The sequence below is a fragment of the Stegastes partitus genome, unplaced genomic scaffold, assembly GCF_000690725.1.
Source record: "Stegastes partitus isolate 25-593 unplaced genomic scaffold, Stegastes_partitus-1.0.2 Scaffold1304, whole genome shotgun sequence".
Lineage (NCBI taxonomy): Eukaryota > Metazoa > Chordata > Actinopteri > Pomacentridae > Stegastes > Stegastes partitus.
The window spans coordinates 116784-131704 of record NW_007579035.1 but is presented as its reverse complement, the minus strand read 5'-3'; the positions used below and the strand labels follow the sequence as shown (position 1 = coordinate 131704).

The 14921-nt window shown below is 46.7% G+C and overlaps 1 protein-coding gene across 1 annotated transcript in view; it reads left to right on the top strand.

Annotated features, from left to right (window-relative positions):
• Positions 1-14921, top strand: part of LOC103369571 (uncharacterized) — a 25799-nt gene that overhangs the window by 3124 nt on the left and 7754 nt on the right. The window contains exons 5-20 of the mRNA XM_008298319.1: positions 329-454; positions 614-721; positions 1014-1232; positions 1630-1776; positions 1998-2234; positions 2407-2625; positions 3410-3556; positions 3678-3869; positions 4098-4265; positions 4342-4548; positions 4872-4976; positions 5077-5214; positions 6124-6231; positions 6721-6758; positions 6974-9407; positions 9802-9907. Of these exons, the coding sequence (XP_008296541.1) occupies positions 329-454; positions 614-721; positions 1014-1232; positions 1630-1776; positions 1998-2234; positions 2407-2625; positions 3410-3556; positions 3678-3869; positions 4098-4265; positions 4342-4548; positions 4872-4976; positions 5077-5214; positions 6124-6231; positions 6721-6758; positions 6974-9407; positions 9802-9907 (4699 nt within the window). The remainder of the gene's footprint in view (positions 1-328; positions 455-613; positions 722-1013; positions 1233-1629; positions 1777-1997; positions 2235-2406; positions 2626-3409; positions 3557-3677; positions 3870-4097; positions 4266-4341; positions 4549-4871; positions 4977-5076; positions 5215-6123; positions 6232-6720; positions 6759-6973; positions 9408-9801; positions 9908-14921) is intronic.

Here is a 14921-nt window from a genome sequence, read left to right as displayed (position 1 = left end):
CAGGTAAACAGTACAGGTGGGCTTTTCAAAAGAATCAGCCTCAGACTTTAACCCTTTGAACCCCGGGTTGTCTCCATGTGGTTCTGATGTTTTATGGAAACACAAACAAGGCATCGTTCTTCCTGTAATTCATGATCAGGTTTTATTTCCATCTGGACCGTGTCAGTGATGAACAACCACATCGGTTCTGATGCTCAGCATCAGTTTTAAGAACAAATGAACTCTCAGGACCTCAGAGACTTAAGCGCCAAAAGCAATACAAATATCTGAACATTCAGTTCGTTTGGTGTCACGTGCTCCGGTCATGTTCTGGTTCCGTCTCCTGCAGCCGACCTTCGGCTACATCGAGCGAGAGGATCTGGAGAAGTTCACGTTCAGCTTCGACGCCTTCTTTGGGAACCCTAAAGCCATGACGCCCGGAGTCCGGGTCCACTTCACCGCCTGCAAGGAGAAGGTGAGAACGTCAGCGCTGTGCAGGAGAGAAGACGCTTTAAAGCCACGACACGTTCTTTTGTTCAGTTAACTGTGACACGTGCAGCTGTTTAAACACGATGCTGCAGAAGCTCCACAGACGCTGTGTTCACTGAGTGACACCAGAACATTTGTGTCTCAGAATAACAGCTTGATAGCGACGGATGTGAAAGTGGCTCCAGGTGGAACCGAGAACGTCGACACGGAGATTTACGAAGCCGTGGTCAGTCAGCCCATCGTGGTGCCGCAGGTCAGTGCTTTAATCTGGTCTGAACCAGACTTTATTCAGAGCTTTAATCCAGTTTTAAACCACTTTAAAGTTGAGCTTTGATCCAGTTTGAACCTGAGATTTAAACCAGTTTAAATTGAAGTTTTGATCGAGTTCTGTTGGGCTTCAGGTCAGACTAACACTGACAGTCCAAACTAAACCTGGAGAAGCTGCTCTGACTCTCACCTCCAATCTGGAGATTATTCCTGACAATGTTTGAGTTTCAGTTTCTTGTCCGTCCTCCTGATAACTTCTGCTGCTTCTGCTGCTGCAGCCCGGCGAGCGGGCGTATCCCGGCCAGGTGTACGTGGACATCGGGCCGCTGAGGACCAACCTGCCCTTCGACAGGAAGGACAGCACGGTGACGCTGCTGAAGAACGACCAGGTTCTGATCAACCTGCTGACCGACATCGTGTCCGAGAAGAGGAGGGCGACCAACATCAGGCCCAAGATCCCCACGACCTTCAACCACACCGGGGAGGTCCGGGAGAAGGTCAGCATGCATCTGATTTAAACCGCTTGAAACCAGTTTAATCTGAGTTGGGTTCAGGTTAATCCACCAACATCAGAGATCCGCAAACTTGAGCCACACTGGTGAGGTCCGAGTTCGTCTGAGGTTTAATCCATTTTAAGTCTGAATTTTGGGATGTCTGTGTGCAGACACAGATTATCAAACAGAATATCAGCCGATTAAACCGAGACGTTAGCGTGAAGACAAGAGGCGCAGATGTTCTTTAATCATCTGAAGCTATTGTTTGAGGTTCAGCTGTTTAAATGTTAAAATCTAAACCTAAACACAGAATATCAGTTGTCGACAGTCTGGGATTTATTGATTTTCGATCGCTAGATCTGGATTCTATAATCCAGCATCTTTTGTTTTGTGGCTGCAGGGCGTCATCGTCAGCCTGAAGGACGGCGAAGGCATCATCAGGTCGGAGGAACACGGAGAACTTCCCTTCGACACCAAAGAGAACTTCAGCGACGTCGACTTCACCGATGAAGACGTCAACGAGGAGGTCGAGTTCAGCGTCATCGAGGTGAAAACACACGTTTATGTCCACAGAGTTCATCCTGAACCTTCAGACATGATGCTGCTCTCATCAGTCACATCACTTGTTTTGTGCAACCAACAGCTGGAAACACAAAAACACTTCTTTAAATACTATACAAGACAACGAGAGAAGCAGGAATCTGTGCAGAGCTACAGGCTGAACCCTGAATCTTTTATCTGTTTTAATGTGAACCGTGTTGTTGTCAGCTGAAGTCGGGGAAGCGAGCGATCAGGATCCAGCGAGCGAAGGAGCCCCTCCTCCTGACGCTCTGCACCGCCTCTTCTGATGTCATCGCCGCTGAGAAGGCCGACAGCAACAGCGACAGCGACGAAGAGTCCTGGAGGGTGCTGAAGAGGAAAACCAAGCTGGAGCTGGGACCCAACATGAGGCTGGACCCGGAACTGTACGAGGGCATCGTGAGCCAGCCAATCATAGAGCCCTCGGTGAGCATGCTCAGTGTGTCTCAATCTGTACAGAGTCAGCGAAGACACACAGCGGACACAATCATGTATACACTGTCAGTTTACAACTGAATGAGAGCTGCTACACACCAGCATCCACCTGCAGCTGTGTCTCTTTGTGTGTCTGTATTCTGAGCTGTGCCTCCGCCTCCAGCCCACCATGCCGGGGTATCCCGGTCAGATTCACGCCAACATCGGCCCCATCAGGACCAACGTGACGTTCGACCATCGTGATTGCGGCGTGACGCTGCTGAAGAACGACCACGTGCTCATCAACCTGCTGGTTGACTTGGTGACGAGGAAGAGGAGGGCGGCAAACATCAAGCCCAAGATCCCCTTCACCTTCAGCTACACCAAGGAGACCAGAGAGCTGGTAACACAACTCCTCTATGAGCCACACAGCTGCAGCCACCAGCTTCACTGCACCTCACAGCAGCAGCCAATCACTGGCAGCTATTGTTTACACAGAGAGACAGACGAGCACATTAGCAGACTGTAGCAGCTCCAGCTAGCAGCTAGCTTCTAATAAACACCACAATCCTTCACAGCAGCTCAGTGTCACCTGAAGAATTCACCTGTTGGTGTCAGAGCACCTGGAACTGATTCTGCTGACGCTGCTAGGCTAGGCTAATGCCAACACTGAGAGGACAGACTCGTCTCTCTGCAGATACACATCCTGCAAAAAACTGAACAAGTAGCACAAACATCAGCACCAATCAGGACATTAGCTGCTTTCAGAGTGGCTAATGCTACGCTAATGACTAGCAGCTAAGTTAGCAGGCAGCAACAGCTTAACCATGAACCTGAGTCTGGAAAACAATAACTGATAAAACTCTAAGATCTGGACCTCAGTGGGAAATAACAGAGACGGAACTGAGAAAGAAACAGAAGAATAGCAGACAGAACCGATCAGTGTCAATCAGTTGATCGATCAGTAAACAGGAGAACATCCTACGTCAGATACCATCACTCCTTCTCTGCTGTACCTGTTCAGTTACAGTCATCCTTACTAATGAAGTAATCTAGTAAGGAATGACACGATATCGACTCGCTTTGATACCGACACATTGATCATTTCGCCTCTGCAGGAGAAGCTGTTCAGCGAATCTGGTAGTTTTTGTAGTTTGGCTGCAGCCTCTCAGGTGTTTCTGTTTCAGGGCGTCATCACCTGTGTGGGACCAGAGGAGGGCGCCGTCACCTCAGAGGAGCACGGAGAGCTTCAGTTCGACGTCTGTGAGAACTTCAGCGACACAGAGTTCAACGCCGACGACGTCCACAGAGAGGTGGAGTTCACCACCATCACGGTGAGTTCGACAGAAACACGACGGAGTCTCTTTGAGAGTGTTTGTTGTTGTTCTTGCCTCTTTGCAGCTGTTTTGCGACTCTGAAGGACGAGAACCGGCTTCATCGTGGTTTTGTCTGCAGGTAAAGTCGAAGAAGAGAGCCATCAGGCTGAGGAGGACGAAGAAGATCGAGGACCAAATCCTGCACGAGCAGAAACGACGAGAGGAAGAGGAGAAGAAGAAGAAGAAGAGGGAGGAGGAAGAGCAGGAGAAGGAGACGGAGAGGAAGAAGAAGGAGGAAGTCGCTGCAGCGCTGGCAGCCGCCAGAGACAAAGTGAGAGACGATCGATCTTCACTTATATCTGATTTTATTCCTGAACGCTCACACCTCATGTCTGCCAACTGAAGTCCAGATTTAAAGCCACACAGTTCAAACAAACTCTCTCAGGTTGTGTTTTGTGTGACTTGATGAAATCTTATATTTATGTCTGACTTGTACAGTTAAAGAGAAAAACCAGCTCAGCAGCAGCTTGACTTCATTCAGTTTGTCCTTCTTCTGCAGTGGACGCCGCTCGGCTTCAAAATCAGAGATCCTGACTCGCTGGACGACATCAGCAAAGAGCGATTCGAAGGAACAGTCCTCAAAGCCATCTCCAAAGCTCCACGCAAGGAGATCAAGAAGGAGCCGGAGGAGGTCAAGGTGGAGCGAGGAGGCGCCGAGAATGGACAGGTACAACCCGAACCTGAAGCTCTGCATGTTTGACTTACTGAGGAAGAAAAGTAACTGGAGACATTGTTCTGTAAAGACGGAGAACGTGGATAACGGTGTGAAGGTGAAGGTGGAGGTGAAGAAGGAGGACGAGGAGGCGGAGTCAACGCTGGCAGCAGGGGGCGGAGCCAAACTGAACCAAGAGATGGGTCGACTGGTGATGACCGTCGAGGGTCAACAGAAGCAGCTTCCCTTCTGCCCCAAAGACTTGCTCAGTAGCGCCACCATGTTGGACGGAGACAAGGTGAGGACGACGTTTATCCAGTATTTCCTCCACGTGGCCGTGACGGCTGGACCAATCTGTAGCCACTCAACAGAAGCAGAAATAAACCATGAAATGGTCTCGTGTTTTTATAACAAACTGCTCATTTTTTCCAAATATAGAGTCAAACATGAAATTTCTGAGACAGTTTACTTTTCCAGCAACAGCTCAGTGTTTCAGCAGAAATGAATGACACATGGACCAGTGTTTCCACCACCTCTTTGTGGTCTAGTTACTTCTCCCTGTGGCTGTTTCTGGTCGACTGCTTTGTTAATGTGATGCCGAACTGTGTCTGATCTCTGAAGGTGCGTTTCAACATCGCCACCCATCGGGAGTCCAAAGAGGAGCGAGCGACATATGTGGAAATCCTCCCCGACTCCTTCGAGGAATCCATCGAGCAGCGCCGACATGTAAGAAACACCTGTTCACTGGTGTCTTTCTGAGCAGCTGGGAATCCTGAAGCAAACCTGCGATGAGTTTTAAAATGATTGTGTTTGTCTGTGAAACCAGGGCATCGTGATCGAGTTCTCCCAGGACTCCGGTCTCATCAAGTGCACTCAGAACCCTCAGCTCTACTTCCACATGTCCGAGGTGATCGAGAAGAAGAAGCTAGAGCTGAACGAGAAGGTCGAATTCAGCGTCATCCCGGTGAGTTCTCATCATCCTGTACTAAGGAAAACAGTGCAGGAGTCCAGTTAGAACAGCACCTGAGCAGCTTATTGAAATACTCTGATGTCCACAAACACCTGGTGGCTGCTGAAGAGTCACAGTCGGGATGTTGTTGTGATCATTCAGATCTGCTCTCGCGTTCTGTCTAGATGTTGGGGAGTTGTGTAGGAATGTCCTGAAGCTGCTCAATCAAGCCAACTTTTAAGTATCAGCACAAACGAATCTGTCATTTATATCCATTGTCAGACAGTGACACACAGATTTAAATATTTTTCTAATTAATGCAGCATTATCACTCAGCATTTGATTAATTTATGATATAAATTGGCACATTGCCTATTTCTGTGGTGCTCTTTTAATCAGCGGACACGAGATACAGGCTTCAGTCGTCGCTGTTCCATCTGTCACTGTGATGCAGGAACTGTGTCTTAGATGATCCCAGTCTGCCTTAAACTCCTGAGCTCTGCTTGGAGGTCCTGAACCTCCTCAGAGTCTCTGTCATGGTCCCGTTGCTGCTAAACTCCCACAATGCTCTCTGCTGCCACCATGAGCTGTGGTCTGTAGACGCCTCCTCTGGTCTCTACAGGGTTAAACAGTGAGAGGCTCCACCTGGTGGAACAACCAGGTACTGCAGCTGGTCTGCTGTATCTGAAGTGTGTATTTTCTCAGATATTGGTATCAGGTAGCAGCAGATACCATATATTAAAGGACTAGGCTCAAACCACGGCAAAAATACTATATAGGGACAACCCTCGTGTCCAGTGTTGGTGCTCTACTGTTGTTCCAGTAGAGTAACAACACAGGCTAACATCCGAGGAGCTGATTAAATCAAAGGTCCTTGTTTGTGTGATGTATTTTTAAAAGCATATCTGTTGTGGTTTGTCCAAGCATGAGACGGCGGACGGGGGTAACCAGGCCATCAGGATAAAACGCTACACAGAGAGCGTCTTCCTCCCCGTCCGGAAACTCGGAGGTGTCGGTGCAAACAAAGGAAAGGTGAGCAGGACTGGATCTGTATTCATGTGTTTGCAGCGTGGGTCAGAGCTAACTGTCTCAGTAAGTGTTAGACATTTTTATGACTTTCACCAAAAGCCCTTTGTGCATTTTGCCATTTATGCCCAAAATATTTTGCGCTAAATTTCAGTAAGCTGCAGTGTAATAATAATAATTATGATGTTAGGGTCTAATGTACAGATATAGAGTCCTTTTAGGAGTTGGCGTTTCTGTTCCTGATTGGTCCACATACATCAAAGGCAATGAGCAGCTTATTAGACAGAAATCTCTGCATTTTCCTTTAACACATGAGGTTACAAAAAACTGACTTCTTGTTTTGTTTCTAAATTCCGATCATCTTGGCGCTCGTAAGTTTCCGATGGTGCTCACTCAAACCTCCCCACCAGATAGTCCTCTGTGTGGGAGTAACTCTCATAGTAGTGTTAGTTATTGGTCTAACTCGATGTACAATGTGTTTGTCTCCTTCGATAGATGACGATCAAGCTGACAAAAACTTCAGAAGATGCTGAGTGAGTCATGAATTTATTTGCTTAATGTGTTCAGAGTAGAATCACATGTAAAGACGGAAATATGTTTCCAGAAAGTTCTTGTTCTTACTGAATTAATGTTTGCTTTCCTTTTTTTACATATAAATATAATTAACTCTGATTAAATTACAGTTTCCACAATTTTTCCAGGAAGCACTTTCTGTCTGTAGATAATTTTACTACTTCTGACATTTCAGGAAGGAAAAACCAGAGACAGACAAGCTGAAGGCTGTCGTGAAAAACCTCAGAGCGCAGGACAGCAAGACGAGCAGGAAGGATCACAGCACCGCTCGGCGTAAATATGGCCGCAGCCGGAGTAGAAGCAGGAGCAGAAGTCGGAGTCGGGCTCGGAGTAGAAGTAAAAGTAGGAGTCCCCCCAGAGACCAGTTTGGACGTGTCGTCAAAAGGAAACGCAGCTCCAGCATTGATCGCGACCGCAGGAGCAGCAGGTACAGACGCAGCCGCGAGACGTCGCATCGACGAAGTAGAAGCCGCTCGAAGAGTCGCAGCAAGAGTCACAGCCGCAGCAAGAGCTCGAGCAGGAGTCGCAGCAGGAGCAGGGAGAGGAGCAGGGACCGGGCTGCCAAGAAGGGGAGCAAGGTCAGCAGAGAGCGTGAGGAAAGCCACAAGAGGAGGAGGGAGCTGAGTCCTCCAACCAGGAGAGGAGGAGTCATGGACGACGAACTGGCGAGGAAGAAACGGGAGCTGGAGGAGCTGAATGAGATGATTGCCTACAAGAAGTCACTGGTGGACCCAAGAGGACTGGACCCCGGCCAGAGGACCTGCATAGACTATGACCACGGCAGGATTGCTGTCCCGCTCACTGAGTACAAACCGGTCCGTTCCATCCTGAAAAAACGACCGGAGGGACCCGAGTACCTCCATCGTCCGCCTTACGATGATCCTTATTATGACCGGGCATACGCCCCTTACCAAGATCGGCGGTATGCGGAACGCTATGGCGACCCGTACACCAGCCGACCCTATGCTGATCGACCTTATGCTGAGCATCCGTATGGGGAACGCCCTTTTGAAAGTCGTGTTTATGGTGAACCTCCCTACAGTGGCCCAGTACCTGCCACCCGTCGGTACACTGACCGCTACGATGTTTATGATGAACCCTATGATGATCGCTACTATGACCCGGCATACACGGACCAACCATATGATCCATATCTCCCAGTCAAACGGAGCCAGTCTCCTGAACCCCACCATCTTTCGCCCCCCTCCCAGTCTGGCGAAGTCCCTACTGCTTCTACTCAACCTCACTTGAAACATCCTGCTGCCATTTCATCCTCCCAAGACCCTTTCAGACCTCCTTCTCCGGTAGAACCACCTCCTCGAAGCCCCTCTCCAAGATTGAGGGACACCACCTTGTGTTCGTCACCTCCCGCTGAGAAACCACCTCTGGACCGCTTCCTCGACATGCTCAACAAAAAGGTGGATGCTGAAAGGAAAGCAGAGCCAGTTCATGTTAATGACGACCTTCTGCCTCATGAGAGGGCTCTTCAGGATGGCAGGGGCTTCTCCCGGATTGTGGGATTGGCTCAAGACCCGCCTAGCAGCAGTCAGGTTCTGGAAGTGGAGCAGAAGCAACCAAGTCCAAAACGGTCCTCAGTAGAGAGAATGAATGAGGATCCAAAGATAGAACCCTACGACAAGATCCAAAGTCTGCTCCGTACAATCGGCCTAAAGCTGAGCACTGGAGATGTATCCAAACTGGCCAGCCGAGCACAGGAGAAAATCTACAGCCCCAAGTCGTCCTCCACTGAGAGAGAGACTTTATCGTCCCCGAGGAAAGACCTGCGACCAGCAAGAACCGGTTCTGTTGAATTGGATCACATTCATTCTCCCTCCCCTGTCAGATCCTCCAGTTTGGAACCGCTCAGCAGACATACAACCACCGTGTCCGAGTACGAGGAATTCCTGGACCAGCAAGAGTTGGAGGCTCTAAAGAAGGCGCAGCAGCTGCAAAGTCTTACCAAGACGATGGGGACCACACCCTCCACCACCCCTTCTCCTAAACCACCTCCTGTGCCTCCACCTGCTCACTACCAACATCCACCCCTACCAATCAACTGGCCACTTGGCATCACCTCCCACATTTCTTCTTCACAGACTTCCACATCAACAAGTATGGGAACTTTATCTCCTCCTGCAGCTGGACAGCCACATCAGAGACCTCCAGGACCTCCCCCTGGACCTCCTCCACGGCGTCCTGGACAGCCACCTCCAGGACCTCCTCCTGGCCCTCCACCCCGACACCCTCCCGGACAACCTCCTTTTGCTCCACCCTCCAGTTATTCGGTCTTGCCTTTTATCGGAAATCCTGACCAAGCTCTTACTTCTAACTCCTCCAGTTCTCCACAGCCTTTAACCACTGCCACAGTAACACCACCATTATCAACACCAGCATCTTTGAGTCCTGCAGGCGATGACCCATCAGCCATCTCCACGACAGTGGCTCGGTGCTTGAAGGTCATAGAGACAGTAAAATCTCTGGCTGTGCAGCCACCAGCCAAACCATCCAAATCGGTCCAGTTCAGTTTACCCACAGAGTCGACCTCAGCTGCCAGTCCTCCGACCTCAGCACCAACAGACGACGACATCAAGACCAAGCAGAAGGAAAAGGTAAGAAGCTGCAACTGTCTGCGTGGATTCTCTGTGATTCAGGTCATGATTATTCTAAACACTTCAGTAGGGCAACTGGGCTTCTTTTTGGTTCTTGAAGATGTTTCAGCTCTTAACCAAGCGGCTTCCTCAGTTCTAAGCCAAACCTTCAAAATTAGAACTGAGGAGCCCCTTAAATGAGAGTGTGAAACATCTTCAAGAACCAAAAAGAAGTCCAGTTTCTGTCTGCTTAAGCACTGAGGGTCGGTGGTGCTCCAGTACTCAAATCCTTTAATTCAAGTAGTTCCAATTATATGACACATGTATTCCAAAGTAATCTACTGCATTTAATAAAGTAGAAACCTCAAAATAATGAGAAAACACAAGGACTTGAGTTTTTGTGTTTATGTTGCAGTTGGATCTGTACAACCAGAGGCTTTTGGAAAAAAGAGAGCAGCAGTACAAAGATATGCAAGCTCGCAAGAAACAAGGAGAGAAGGACGGGACCCTGGTCGCTCCAGGTATCAGAACTTGTTGATTTACAGACATTAATCTTTCCTAGAAACGTTTGAATTACGGGGATTTTATCGTCAGTAATGTTAATGCATTTTCAAGTATACAACTGCATACAATTCACTGTTTTCTTTTTGATTTAACTTGACAGGTACTTTGAGCAGGTTAAAGTAGAGTTACTTCTCTCAGATATTTACCCAGGCTTCAGCTTTATCTGGATATAGCAACCACATGACTAGTAAGCCTAATCCACCTGTCAGGCCCTGTGGTCCAGTGCTAAGCTAGAGTTCTGTTGAGGTTATTCTTTGGAACTACTGACGTGCTAACAGAGCACACAATGAGCCATAAACATGTCTGTAAGGCTACATAGTGCATTGCAGCGCCACAAAGGTTCCCTGTGCTACGCCTGTTAGCCAATCCCGGTGGTTCGTCCCAGCGATCAAGACAAGAAGCCGACTGATATCTCAACTTCACAAAGTAACGTGTTCTTCCTCCTCATATGGTGACTCCATGGATATCTAGCTTTTAAGTAAGGCTTTAAGTCTAGATATCACTATATAGTCAGAAGAGTTGAAGAGAGGTTGTAATGAACATGTAGTTAGAAAGGTTTGAAAACACCCAAGTTTACTGATACCAACGCTGTATTTCTGGCATTTTAGTGAGTTAAATTAGAAGTAATCAAAGGTTGGGACAGACCAAGCCTTGAGTACCAATTTACGTACATGGCGGTTTGTAGTTTTGGCCAATGCCATAAAGTTATTTAGGTTTTATTCCCTTGAGTCCTTATCATTAGCTAGATAAGTAGACACAGTGATCATTTTTAGCAAAGCTTAGATGTAATTACACTCAGTGGTCATGAATGTCCAGCTTTTACTCACACATTTCCTTTGGTACATCACACCTGTATTTGAACAAAGTGTCCGGGAGTCAGTTGGTGCTACATCAGTGATGGCATCTGAACTGTCCACACTACAAAGTCTTCAGTCCTCCATCGGTTGGTCGATATGATCATCTGACCGTATTATTGTTGCCCGGACAGTTGGTGGTGTTGCTTTGATAAGGAGAACAGTCGGACATCAGCAGCCCTCCTGGACTGAGGCCTTACTTTTTGCAGCAGAAGCAACAGACGACCTGTAAACACTCCTGCATTTTAACAGTTTTAAACTGGACCCACATAGATCCTTTCCTAGAGAGGATGCTAACTGTTCTGTCAGAAAAATCTAACTGGTTGTACTTGAACAGTGACCACTGAGTGTAAACACAGTACAGCTAGCTTTTAAATAAACCCAGAACTTCACTTCAGGTGGTTCAGATAGCTGATACTGTCTGTTAATAAGAAAGGGCATAAAATCTCCTGGGCAGGCGACGGTCTGCAGTTCAGGAAGAGCTACCTGGATGTAAACATCTCGGGTTTTGTGCAGTATTCGGGTGAAATGCAGAAGTCTTCAAGGGTCAGTCCAGGACTAACATAAGGCATTATGGTCTGTTATTTTTAACAGCACAAATCGATGATGGAAACCGGCAGGTGACGTTAGAAGCCTCTGATTTACAGCCCGTTGCGTTCTGCGTTAGCGGCGGTTATTATCTCAGGTGAAACTCAAATTTTGCTTCACCAGAGTCCCACTTCAACGTTTACGCCTTCTGCATCAAATCAGTACGTTGCGGTTGTTAAGCTCAGGAATCAGGACTTCCATTATTCGGTGAGTAAGTGGTTTGTGAAAAATCAGCTGTAGCAGCCAGTGTTTTCCAGCTCAGCACCTTTCTGGTTCAGGTAACCATTCAGGCCAGTTTATTGTGTGTTATGTAGACTCGTTTAGCAGCTACCATTAAAAACTGTTGCTGAACATCCAGAGTCCATCTTTGACTTGTAGTGATTTGTAGTTTCAGCTAAGTGTAAATGATGAAAAGTAAAGTGAAGGTAAACGAGGGATTTTCACTCTAAATTTTTACCCTCTTAGTCGTGAACTCTGAACTCTTTGACTTAATACATACAAGTCATGTTCATACGGGTGTTTCTCCCAGACTTTCTACGTCACGACTCGACCTTTGCAGGAATAACTAAAGCTGTTCGAACAGCTTGTAATCAGATTCTAAGAGTTCATGTGTTTTTTGCTGGTCCTGGAGGAGCCCCCACTGAGGTTCTGACCCAGCCTGTGGAGATGTTATTAAATGAATACAGAATATTTTTATTAACGGATTTAGAGCGTGTAGTGACCATAGAAGAGTCCCCAGCTATGCTTTTATTGAGTTATTAAACAGCTGAGCTCCTGAAGCCGCCCAAGCTGCTGCGCTGCCGCTGCAGGACCAGTGAGGATGCAGAAGCACAACAAAGCTTCCACATGCTTTGTTTCTTATATGTTACGCAGGATTTTGCGTTTTTGACCGCGGTAAGTCTTTAAGCAGGAACTAGTAAAGCTGTTCAGGGTAAGTCAAGTTTGCTGATTTTCATTTGCATCAAACTGAGCAGAGTTTCACCCCTGAGGCAGAAGTCCAACAGAAGCCAACTAGAACAAGAACCAAAGCTTAAAGTGTCATCAGATCCCAGAGTAGAAACATCTGCTAGTTTAAAGCACAAACTACACTCGTTTTTATATGTGACTGTCTGTGACACTTCTGATAGCAGATCAGTCACCAGGCTGTGAAATGTTAGCGTAGGAAGCTAACGCTGAAATCTTTGTCCACCATGTCACAGAAGAACATGTAGCTAGCTACTAGTTAGCCGTTAGCAGATGTGTACTGTATATGTCGCGTGTTGACAGCGTCACAGACAGCTTCCTAGTCCCACAGCAACATGATCAATCTACCTGAAGAGTCTAAGTCCAGTATTTCCTCTGTTTTCACTTTGTTTGAGGTAATTCTATTCTGAAAAGCATTGTGTCCAAGCTAAATGTTCAGTTGAGGTGTGCTATGAACATATTGATCTTAGTTTACTTCCTGTGTTTGTACCATAACTAATGTGATTTGGACCTTTTGTTTTCTGAACTCCCGCTCCATCTGAAGCTAGCATTAGCGCAAAAGCTAACGAATAAGAGTGTGTGCATCAGTTGGGATTCGTGTGAGCTGTGACTGACTGGAGGCCTGTTACTGTCAATAAATACCACCATGTGATTACTTTTAAGAAGCTAATCAGGATCTTACCTTTAAGTCTGGCAGTTTCCCTGTTAGCTCAGCAAGCTATTGTAGTTAGCTATCGTCCTCTTTAGCAGTTTCAGTCACAGCTTTCACAGCTTGGTAGTCCACCAATGCGGTAAGTCGCTAACTCTGCAGCTAACACCAAGGGATAAAATTAGTTCTATGACTTTTCAGTAATATGAGGCACCTTGTCAGAGCTAAATGTAAGTTTAGCCCCCTAGTTGAGTATATCGCATCCGTATTACTCAGCTAATCTGCTTTAAGGATGGTGAACAGCATCTGCTAACTAGCCTGTCCTTTGTGAAACTGTTAGCTCAGGAAGCTAACAGCAGAGAGCTGTCAGATAGTAAGTAGGTTTTAATTTAAGTTACTGGGTCTCAGAGTCTCTGCTGCTAATCTTAACATGCTGGAAATGTTGTTTATTGGTAGATGTCCAGATATTAAACCTGCACCTTGTTTCCACAGAGCTTTGTCTGGTGTCAGTAATTTATATTAGCCTGTAAGCTAATAGGCTTTGTTAAGCTTCCAGGCCGCAGTGCAACCTCTGAATCACCTCTAAAGTTAACGTTTTAAGAAGGCACATTCTGGACTTCAAAAAACCCGGACACAGAGCTGTGTGGAAATAAAGCATTACAGGCTGGTTCTGCTGTATTTTCTACCCCACAAACACTCACCTCTGTTTGAACACTCATTGTGTGGACTTCTGTCACACTTCAAATCTCACCTTTACCTGTAAACATGTGCTCAGGTAATGTCTGTTCTCATGTCACAGCCCTGAGTCCAGGTAGAAGAACAGGTCCAGTGTGGAGTTTGAGAACAGAAATGAAATTCTAACCAGCCAAAAAACCCACAAAAACCAACACGGTTTCTTAACAAGTGTTTGCAAATGATTGGATGTTTGGTGATCAAACATCCTGCGGCTCTTTACAATTCGGTCATTAACATGTTGTCATCACTACGTCTGGATCTTGACCAGGGAGGGTCCGATGTGACCTCACAGATCTGGATCAGGGCTGAGCGGGCAATTTTCAACTAATCATCTCAATACAACCTAAACCCTGGTCATTGTTTGCAGCCACTACCACACAGGTTTCATAAGAATTTGTAACAGATTGTTCAGGGTGTACATTTAGAGTAATTTACCTCATCAATAACATCATCAGTTAGAATAACTGATTTATTGTTGACACAAATCAAAGAGTAGATCCCAGTAAGCACCTGAGCTCTGCTTGGAGGTCCTGAACCTCCTCAGAGTCTCTGTCATGGTCCCGTTGCTGCTAAACTCCCACAATGCTCTCTGCTGCCACCATGAGCTGTAGTCTGTAGATGCCTCCTCTGGTCTCAAACACAGTTAAATCCAAAACCAGTTCAAAATGAAGTGGGAAACCACTCCAGATTCAAGATCAATCCTAAACCACTCCAAAATCAAGTTCAAAATAAGGCTAAAAACATTCTAGACTCGAATCCCAAACTGGTTTTCCTCCTGCTGACAGTCGGAGCAGAAGCCTGGTCTGGGATCTGGATGAGAACTGATGTTAGTCCAGTTTATTTGGTACTGTGAGGAGTTGACAGATCCAGAAACCTCCTGAACTGCTCACACTCATCAGGACCACCTTGATAATATCAAACCTGTAATATTTAAAATCTGGATGGTCGCCATCATCCCGCTGTTGGAAAGAATCACTGAAGCTGAAGGACTCATTTCTTCTCCCTAAATGAAGTACTGGACTGAATCAGGGACCAATTTGGTGCTCTAGGCAAGATTGTAGTTTGCGCCCCGAGCATCACAGTGAACTTCACTCCTAATGTTCATACAGTAACACAAACTGTATGCATGTATTCAAGCTTTTATTTAAGTATAAACAACACACTAAATGAAACTGAAGAAAC